Source organism: Elgaria multicarinata, chromosome 10, assembly GCF_023053635.1.
Source record: "Elgaria multicarinata webbii isolate HBS135686 ecotype San Diego chromosome 10, rElgMul1.1.pri, whole genome shotgun sequence".
NCBI classification, from domain to species: Eukaryota; Metazoa; Chordata; class Lepidosauria; order Squamata; family Anguidae; genus Elgaria; species Elgaria multicarinata.
In genome coordinates this window covers 547,773-557,908 of record NC_086180.1, presented here as the reverse complement: position 1 = coordinate 557,908, position 10,136 = coordinate 547,773, and the positions used below count along the sequence as shown (strand labels likewise).

Sequence of the window (10,136 nt, the reverse complement as noted above, 5' to 3'; positions counted from 1 at the left end):
ACCGGCGTTGTCAGGTTCCGGAGAGGGAAACGCGGCTGGAACAAGCGGGGGGGGGGGGCAGGAAACAGGAGCGCTGTCCCGAGGGAGGCTGAGTGCGGAATGCCCGGACCACGACCGTGGGCTGGCGGAGAGGGGGCGGCGGCAGCGGCCCTTCTCCAACTCCCTGGCCGGTGGCGAGAGGGAGAGGCGCCCGGTCCTGGGGCCCTTCCCGCCGCCCTGCCTCGGTGCCCTGCGGGGGCGGGAGGGCCTGCGCCCGGTCCTCAGTCCCCCACGTCTATCTCCTCTTCCTCGTCCTCGTCGTCGTCCTCGCCGTCCTCGCCGTCGGAGAAGGCGTCCGTGGCGCGCAGCGAGGCGCCCGGCGAGGACGGGGGCGAGGCGCGGGGCAGGCTGCCGGCGCGGGCGCGGGCGGGGGGCGGCTGGGCCTCGGGCTCGAGCTCGGGCATGCTGGCCAGCTTCTCCAGGGCGGCGGGGGGCAGCTTCTTGAGCGACTCCACGTCGGCCTTCATCTCCTCCAGGTCTCGCTTCAGCTTGGCGCGGCGGTTCTGGAACCAGGTGATGACTTGCGCGTTGCTCAGGCCCAGCTGCGCCGCGATGTGGTCCCGGTCGGCGGGCGACAGGTACTTCTGGTAGAGGAAGCGCTTCTCCAGCTCGTAGATCTGGTGGTTGGTGAAGGCCGTGCGCGACTTCCGGCGCTTCTTCGAGGGCTGCCGGGGCCCGAAGGCGCCCAACGGGTCGCGGCCTGTAGGGGAGGCGGAGGTCAGTGGTGCTTCGCTGGGGAGGCAGGAACTGTCTGAGCCCCCCCCCCACCCCGGCCTCCCCCAGCGCCTGTCTGAGCCCGGCGGATTCCCCCCAGTGACTTCGCTGCAGCAGCCGCGGCCTGTGCTCGCTCGCTCGCTCGCACCCGTGGGCCCTGAGCGCCGAAAGCCCTGGGCCAGGCCCGCACACGCTGGCCTGGGTAGGTCTGCCGGACCCATGGAGACGCGGCAGAATCGGAGTGAGGAGGAGGAGGCGACTCCCCGCTCCGCCACCGCATTTCACTTTAGACGGATAAAACACAGCATCTGGCGAAAGGAGAGGGCCCCGATTGAACCGGACGAACCGGATTCTGGTGCGGGCAGCGGCCGCTAGAAAAAAGGAAGCAGTTCCAGCCCCAGAAGCCGCAAGAACAGGTCGTGGGGGTCGTGGGGGGGGGCGCGTACAACTGTCCTCCAACTCCTCCACAGCAATTTGTCTAGAAATGCAATCCGGGAAGCCCCCCAAGCCACCTCGCGCGAGCACGATCCGCGCGGCGAAACAAGGGGCTTTACTGCGTGGACTTTTCTCCCGAGAATTCGCAGGGCAGTGCCGCGGCCTCCGCCGAGCGAGTAAGGAGAAAGAAGTTCGCTCTGCACCAAACGACATTTGGAACAAAATTCCAGAGCGATTAGCGAAGAAAATTGGCCACCTTTTGCTTCTGTTGTGACAACTGGGACACGTTTTGTGGAACACCTCTTTACTAAAAGTATATTTATAAAGTTGTTGTTGTTGTTGATGATGATGATGATGATGATGTTACCACCATCACATCTCATTGAGAGCTTCGCTCATCGCCCGAGCTGCGTTGGAAATGGTGGTGAAAGGACGTTCATTTGGTTTATTTATCCGTCCTTTCCACTACTAACAAAGGAAGGTTCGAATAAGGGGATCAAAACCACTGCAACAAAAACGTTCCTGAGCGAGGCGGGCGGGCGGGCGAGCGGGCGGGCCCTTTGGTCGTATTCCTGACCCCCGCAGGTGAATTCGATTCTGACGACCTCTTCATCATGGAGAGAAAGACCCCCCCTCCCCTCCTTTGATCCGTCTACAGGCCCCAGTCATGAGCCCAGGCTAAGGCTACGTTAAGGTGAAAGGGAACACACGCGGCCCCTGAATGCTTTGAGCAAACACGCGGCGGCGGCGGCGGCGGCGGCGGCGGCGGCGGGGGTGGGTGGGTGGGTGGGTGGTATTATAGATTAATAACAATTCCGTTCCGAAGGAAAATCGGAACCGAAACCGATTTTGTTTCATTATTGCTAATGGAATCCTACAATCTCCTGACTGCACTAGTTAGTTTCGGGTTCCAGCTGAACTGTGCTTGGCCTCTAGTCCACAGGATTGGGCCGTCAAGTCCCGGCTTCGTTCACCCCAGCTGACTGCCTTCTTGCACCCATCAAATCCTGCCTTCCGCTCAGCGCCGTTTCACTTTCGCGGCCCGGGTCTGAAATCCGAGTTTCCACATTGAGCGGCTTCCCGGGATTTCTGTAGGCTCGTGAATGCAGTCCGGAAGGGTGGAAAGTGGAACAGGGCCTTTACAAATAATATTAACAACAACAACGACGACAACAACAACAATAATATTTTTTTTCTAGCCAATCCTTTCGCATTTCAATTAGGAAAAATGTAAGACATCACTTGAACTGTAGGAATGAAAGTGGGGCTCTTAAACAGCCCTTTTGTTTATTTTATTTTAAAATGTCAATTGGATTTGAAACTGAATGTATTTCTCTTTCTGTCTCATTTCAGCGCAATTCACAAGCGACGGGCATTGCTAGATTTTAAGGCCCCGCCAGAGGCTTTGTAGTCTCAGGAACAGAAAGAGGTCGGGGCGCTGGTCGCTCTGGGCTTAATACCGTCCACATCGCGCACCGGGAAGGGCAAGAGGGGCCGAAGGGGATTTTGGGGACACCCCGGCGCAGGGAGCCGCGTTTGCCCCAAGATGGGAGGATTTCCCTCTTTAAAGCGTTCAAAGAATATCCCAAATTGGTTGCACAGAAAATGTCTTCCTCTCCCTTGTGGGAAGCGGAAACATGGATGTGGATAATTACGAGCAGTTTAAGCTGAAAGACACAGTAACAGATCCGCCTAATATCGATGAGAATATATTATATTATATTATATTATATTAATAATTTCTTAAAGATTGGTCTAATGGTTCATTTTCTGACTTTTCTCAAATGTACCCAAAGAACCACGTGGAACTGGACTGCAGGCCTAACTTGAAGAATATTTATTTATTTATTTATTTATAATTATAATTATAATTATTTATAATGCAGCCCCTTGTATCTCGGAGAACATTTTGACGGTCGACCGCTTTACGAGCGCGTGGCGAGTTTAAATAAGGCCACCTTCTAGCTTCGGGACCCCTTGGAAAATGGCTCCAGGCGCCCGCGATGCCATGAGCCGCGGTGGCGGCGGCGGGTGGAACTTTCCGCGGTCTGGAAGTGAAGCGGGGTTTGGGGCCTGGTCGGGGATCCCTCCGGGCCGCAGCTCAGGTGGCGCTCCAGGGTCCAGCCACGGCCGCCTGCCCGGCTCCTGGAACAAACCGCCAGGACCCCTCGCCGCTCGCTGAGCCATTTCACTACGACGCCCGCTGGAGACCGTCTTTCTTTGGGGCAGCATAATTGGAGGGGTGCGAGACTGTTGGGGCGTCACCTTGCAGAGGCGGGAGGCCACGCTAAATGGGCGGCTGGAAGCCCTTTAAGCCGAGGTTCGGGAACCCCAGGCTCGATCACTGACTCCACGAATCCAGCGGCCGCGGCGGCCTTCGCGAGCTGCTGAAACGGACGCGCCTCCTTCGGACCGGCACGATTCCCTCCGGCCCTGCGGGAGCAAAGGCAGCAGGAGTGCGTGTTTTCGCGAGCCCCAAAGCGGCGGGAGCATCGGCGGCCTGTGCGTGTGCAGGGTCGGGGTCTGCCCTGCTCGCTCCGATCTTGGGCTAGTCGAGCGAGCGGGAGACGGGGGTTCGGGAGGTTTCTGGTGTTGGTCCCGGGCAAAGAATAATAATAATAATAATAATAATAATAATAATAATAATAATAAAAAGAAGAAGAAGAAGAAGAAGAAGAAGAAGAAGAAGAAGAAGAAGAAGAAGAAGAAGAATTAAAAACGACATTATAAAGGGGGGGGAGAGAAGTCATGGCCGCACTTTGCGGAGAAGGGGGGGCGCCTGTTCCAGAAGGAGCCCCCGGGGGTGTTTTGCTTGTTTGTTTGCTTTTAAGGAAAGCTGCAAAGAGATGAGACGACCGGAGGAGTCTGTGGGCAAAAACCTGCGGCGGAGGCGGAGAGGCGATTCTGTCCGCCCGCGCGGGGCGCCTGCCTGCTTTTGGGCCCGCCAAGGGGCTCTTGCCGTCTGCCCGGTAGGCCTCTCCCGGGAAACGGCTCCTTAGGCGGGCAGGGGCGCATGCGGCGCTCAGCCCACCCTTCGGCCTTCGCTCTCCGGCTCCCCTTCCAGCCCACTCGCGCCACCAGCACCCTCCTCCCGTGGCGCCGGGCGACTCCGGCTGGGGCCATCCAGGCCAGGCTTCCAGCCCTCTCTCCGGGCCCCCTTCCCCACGAGGGAGCCCAAAAAGGCCGAGATGGGCCGGGGCGCTCTGGCTCGGCTCTCCTGGCTTTGTAGCTGGCAGCTCCGCAGAGCAGCCGCGAGCGCGCGCACTCTGGAGCTGGGGGGCAGGCTCCCCCGCCGGCCGGCCGCCTGCTCGCTGTCGCGGTCCTTACCTTCGGCCGCTTGGAGCACGTTCACCTCGAGCCCTTTGAAGGTTTTGCTGGCCAGCTCCTCGAGGGCGCAGAGCGGCGAGGCCGGCGCGGGCACGCCGTTCCTGGGGGCCCCCGTCGCGCCCGCGACCTTGTCCAGCAAGCGGGAGGCCGGGGCTTTGCGCCCGGAGGGTTTGCTCAGGATGTCCTCGATGCTGAACGGGGTCAGCGGCTTGTTGGAGTTGGCGGGCGGCGGCAGCTGGTCCAGCGGGATCCGGCGCCTTTCCTCCGCGCCCGGCTGCAGCAGCGGGGGCGCCGCCTTCCCTTCCTTAGCGGAGGTCATGGCCGGGAAGAGGGGAGGGGAGAAGGGGGAGGGGAGGGGAGGCCCCCCCAGCTTGCCCCAAGCGCCCTCAGCACCCCCTGGGGGTCATGCTGCTGCTGCTGCTGCTGCTGCTGCTGGGGCGGGGGCAGCAGCGGCGGAGCCCACCTGGGAATCTCTGCCGCCCCGCAGCTTTTAGCGCCTCATCGCTCCCCCTTCCCGCCGCCCGCAGGATCCGGGCCTAGGAGCAGGGCACACAGCTGCGAGCGCCTCCCCGCCCGCGCCGCGTGGCCTCGGCCGGCGTGGTTTGGGGAGGGCGCGTCCCGTCGGGTCTTCTTCGCCTGTGGCCGCTGTCGAGCGAGTTCAGTCCCAGCCAAGCCTGCCCGGGCGCTCCAGCCTTAAAGGCACACAGGCAGGCAGGGCCATCAATTGGGCACCCGGGTAGGAGGAGCCAGCGCGGAAGTGTTCGCAAAGTTTCAGAGCCGGAGGGGGGGCGAGGGGGAGCGGAGGGGGGTCCCCGCTTCTCAGGCCGCGCTGCAGAAGCAGCCTCCGCCCAGCTCTCTCCCTTCTCTCGCAGGCCGGCCCGGGGCTCTCTCGGCTCGGTCTGGCCGCCCGGATCCTGGCAGCAGCAGGCCACTTGGCGCTGGAGGCGCGAGGCCTGCACGGCCCCACCTCTCCCAGGCGCTCTGCCCCCACCCCCCGCGGCCTCTCCGGCTCCCCAACCTGGTCAGATTCGGGCTCCAGAAGCGCCTTCCGGGCTGGGCCCCTCTATGGTTGCTGCTCGGGCGCCCTGGCCTCTCCCGCGCCGTGAGAGACGCGGCCCTGGTAGGTGTGATCCGTGGCGGTCCGTGCTCTTTCCAGAGCCCTCCTCCCCTTCCCCCAGGGAATTTGGTTTAGCTACCAGGGGAGGGGGCAGAGACGCCCCCCCTCCGCGGCCGTGTTTCAGGGCTAAGGTCTCCCAGCTCCTCTCTTGGAGAAGCAGCAAGTGCACTGTCGCTTTCCCGCGAGGAGACTCCTGAGGAGCTGGACCTCCCGCTCCCACTGCTTGGGACACCAGCAAGTTCTTGAGACGCGATTGAGGGGCACTCTGGGCTGTGGGGGTGGCGGGCGTAGTGGCGCAAGGATGAGACCCCCAAGGAGAGCGCTCGCTCCCGCGCCCGGCGCTCCGTTTGTTTCCCCAACTGAGCAGTGCTGGGGTTGGGGTTCTCAGCCGCCCCCCTCCTCACCTGCGTCTCTGGCATATTAGAGGCGACGGGGTGGTGAGACCCGGCGGACCGGGTTTGATTTTTCTCTCCTTTTGCGGGGGCGGGAGGCCGCCGCGGGGTTATTGTTCTCGGGCGGGTGGTTTGATATGCCCGTGCAACTGCGCACAATTTGGATCCGGGGATTCCTCCCTCTCCTCGCCAGAACCAGGCGGCAGCCGCGCTCCCTTCGAGGCAGGCTGGGATTTCCCTCCCGGGCTCAGTCTGGAGAAAGAAAGGCAGACGGTAGCGTCCTCCCCCCCCCGCCCCCCCGCCCCACACTCCGGGGGCTCCTTTGCGAAAGAGACCTGACCAAAGTGATCTTGCTGGCCTCCTTCATAGAGTGTTTGTAGCAGTATGTTTATTTATTTATTTATTTGTTGTTGGCGTCGTCGTTAGTAGGAGTCTTTGTTGTCGTTATGATTATGGTTATGATTTCGTTCCCATTATTCCCTCCTCACTTGGGCGCCTTTTCCTGCTCTCCCACAGAGTTCGGACAGGACTTCTCGGCTGGGCGCCCTTGGCGCTGGAGGGAGGGGGGTGACCAGCCTGCTCGTGGCCTTCCTCGGATCCCGATCTCCAGGGACCCCGTCCAAAGAAGCCGCCGCCTCAACTGCAGGTTTGCCGCGGGGGACCCGAGATTTCCCGGCCCGCCCGCCTCCTCCCCCTCCGTGCCTTTCCCATTCGACGGTATTAGCAAGAGTCCGTCGGCGCTGTTCTTGCCTCTAGCAATCCGTCACCATTTTACGCAAAAAGAAAAGGCTGAACGAGCCCAGCCGATCGGCCCGTCCTGCGCAGAGCTTCAGCAGTCCTGCCCCTGCGCGAACCTCGCCCGCTTTTTCCGGCGTGCTATGTCCTCGGCCCTGTCCTCCTCGGAAGAACTTGGGCTCTTGGAGTCCACCAAGACTTCGGAGGAAGGAGGCGGCGGCTCAGAGGCTCTGGCGGATCGGGGCCTCGCCTCGCCCCGCTCCTCGTCCCGCCGCCTGCGGCCCAGCTGGGCGTTCTGCGCCGCCCCCTCCCGCCTCCCGCTGCTAATGCATGGCAGACGTGCAACATCCCCGTAAAAGAGGGCCATAAAAAGCGACTTTTCTCCAGTGCTGTAAAGAGCTTTTCAAAGCCCCCCGCGGGCCGCCTGCTGGGTAGGTGGGGGGGCTGCGGAGCGGCTGGGCGGCCCCTGCGCCCTCCGATGGTGCGACCTGCCTGCGCGGAGAGGGGGCCTCCGGGACCCCCATCTCTCCAGGATGCACCCCGACTCCTCTCGCCCCTCCTCGCGGGGTCTTTGCTTGCCTGGAGTTTTATGGGCTCCCCAGCTCTAAATGGCCCATAAAAGCGCCGCGTCTGGGAGTGATTAAGGCCCGCAGCGCAGGGCTTTGGGCAGGTTTTGGATTTCACTGCCCGGACCGGCCGTAAAAGCCTCATACAAATAACTCCATGATCCCGCACGCTTGTAAACCTCCCTCTCCCCCCTCGCTCCCGCCCCTGCCCAGCGCCCCCTCCCGCCTGCTCCACAGCCAGCTGCTGAGAGGCTAGGCAGGACCGAGCCGGGCCTGGGGGTCTGGCCTTCTAGCCGGGGCCGGAGGAGGCACCCCGCGTGACACGCGCTCAGAGACCCGTGTCACTGAGGTGGTGACGGAGGAACAGCACAGGTAGGCAGGAGACCCCAAGAGACACCGCGGAGGTGGGGGCGGGACCCTGTCCCTCCCATCTGTCCCAAATATCGAAGCACATCCGCGAAGGGAGGGAGATGCAGGACTGCCCCCCCACCCCATTATTCATTCTTCCCTCCAAGGACTTAAACAGGGGGCTGCTCTTTCCCACATAGCCCCCTCCCGCCGAACAAACTTGCCGTCTCTGGTCAAGTGCCTCCCCGTGGATCTAGAAGCCGGGAGAGTGTTGCCGCCACGCTGCCCTTAAGGCTCCCGTGCTGCTGCTCCCTTCCATCCAGAACGGTTCCCTGCAGAGACACTCTTCCCCGTGGCCCCAGCCTGCCGCAGTCTGAATTGGGGCCCATCCCTGGGAGAAGGAGAAAAGGGCCCGACAGTTGGCCTTCCCTCGGGCCTCCGCAGGGCCTGCTGGTTCCACGGACTTCTGCACCTGGATTCCGCGGGGCGTCTGCTTGGGCCCGTTGGGGGCGGGGGCGTTCTCGCTTGACCGCCCACCTTTAAGCAGTGGTCTGAGGAAGATCAACTGGAAAGGGCCTCAAATTCCCCTCATTCCCCGGGACACGGAGCAACAGACTGTGCCCAAGAGGTGGGCCGCCAGGGCAAGGAGGAGGAAAGGAGAAGAGACGGCGTTCACACGTGCCCCTGAGCAGAAGCGCGGCCCTCTCTGGCGGCGCGGTTGTGGCGGAGCTCCGCTGAGCCTTCTGGTCAAAGGGCGGCTGGCCACGACCTGCCAGACGGTAAGGCCAAACCCGAGGCTGCGCGTGGTTTCTTCTGACACCAGACTGCTCGGGATTCACAGGCCGCGTCCCCTACCCTCTGGTCACCCGGGTGCTGAAAGATGTTCCGCACTGAACGTCGGAAGAGCGCTCCTTCGCACTACGGACGCCTCGCCGCTGCCCTCGTGTCTCTCCCGGCGGAGAAAAGCTCAGGCCCCCAAGTCAGAGGCGAGGAGCGTCCACGGGCAGCCTGGCTTGGTTGCCTCGGCTTGGTTGCCTCGGACTGGCGATCCCTCTCCGGCCCTGGAAGAAGGGCGCCTCTCCGATAGGCGCTGACTACTTGGTGCGTTCACGTGGGACTTGCGTGCCCACTCGTGGGATTTGTAGCCCGCCTTTCCACCCCCAAAAGGCGGGGCGCAACCGGCCTCCTGCCAAGCCTCGGCTCAAGTCCGAGGTCCGAAGCAGCGCCTGCAGTGGAGCGGAGGCTGCACAGTCCCAGGCAAGCCCAGCAGCGGCCGCGATCCCGGCCGTGGTTCTGCGGTAGCCCGTGCTCGCTCTCTGCGGGCCGGTGGGTCTCCTCGCAGCCCTCTTGGGCCAAGGAAGGCAGAGACGCTCTCTAGGCCCGGGCCGATCCTCTCCCAAACCATGTGCCCCTTTTCCGGTTCGGGAAGGACGTGCCACGGTGGAACAGTCCGCCATAAATTGCGACATAAGCGCCTCGCGGCGGGGGGGGGGGCGGCGGCCTCTCCCCCGCTTGAAATAGATCCCGCTCTTCAGCGGATGATGGAGAACACATGGACGTCTGAAGAGCACAAGGGCCAACCAGCAGCAGGACTACATGGGGAGGGAGATGCTACCCCAGCGCCTCTGTCCCAAGATCCCCGAACCACTCAGATAGCCAGGACCAGGCCTCATATTCATTGTGGGGTGGAGGAGACGCTTCTTCCGTTCTTTGCCCCCCTTCTTCTTGTTTTCTCTCCCAACCGCCCCCAACCGCCAGCAGGGCTCTTTCTGGCTAAATCCACTCCCTTCTCTATTTGCCACTGCTAAAGTTTGCCCTATTCCGGAGGCGAAGGGGTTAAATGCAGCTGTCACTCAGCGCCTGGCCGGCCCAGCGCTCCTGGGCCTTTAATCCCTGCTCGCAGTGATAGATGGGCCGTTTACACGAGCGATTAGGAGCGGAAGGAGACGCCGCTGCCCCGGCCCCCGCCACAGCCGTGCTTTCTTGCTTGCTTGGGAGGGGGGGGGGAGCGACGACGGGGGACGACGACACGACGACAAGCACCATCTGGTGACTTTCATGTAGGGGCAAATCGCATCGGGCCGCCTCAGCTGCTTTCCCTATGGGGCGGGAGGGGGCCCTGGAAGTGCGCTGCGCGTATGGAAAGGCTGGATCAGAACGGAACCGCGGGAGCCGGGGGGCGGGGGCGGGGGCGGGGGCGGGGAGGAGGCTTCGTAGACTTGGACGAGTCGAATCTGGAAACGGGCCCTTCTCAGGCCGGAGGGGCCGGGGCAGCCTGAGCGTGGGTGTGGGGCGGGTGGGGGCGTGGAGAACAAGGCGCCTGAATGAGGAGGCCGAGGGCGAAGCTGTTTTCACGCCCGTGGGCAGCGGAGGCCCCGCTGCCCACCTGCCCCGTATCTGCCTATATCCTCTTTCGTTCTTTCTGCCCCCACCCCCTCCGCCCCGCAACCAAGGTCTGTCCTC

At 62.7% G+C, this 10,136-nt stretch overlaps 1 protein-coding gene across 1 annotated transcript; it reads right to left on the bottom strand.

Moving 5' to 3' along the window:
• Positions 1–260: 260 nt before the first annotated feature.
• LBX2 (ladybird homeobox 2) lies at positions 261–4,834 on the bottom strand. The gene is made up of 2 exons (XM_063135665.1): positions 4,516–4,834; positions 261–739 (listed from the first exon to the last, which is right to left on the bottom strand). Exons 1-2 carry the CDS (start codon positions 4,832–4,834, stop codon positions 261–263), a joined length of 798 nt encoding a protein of 265 aa, XP_062991735.1.
• Positions 4,835–10,136: the final 5,302 nt, after the last annotated feature.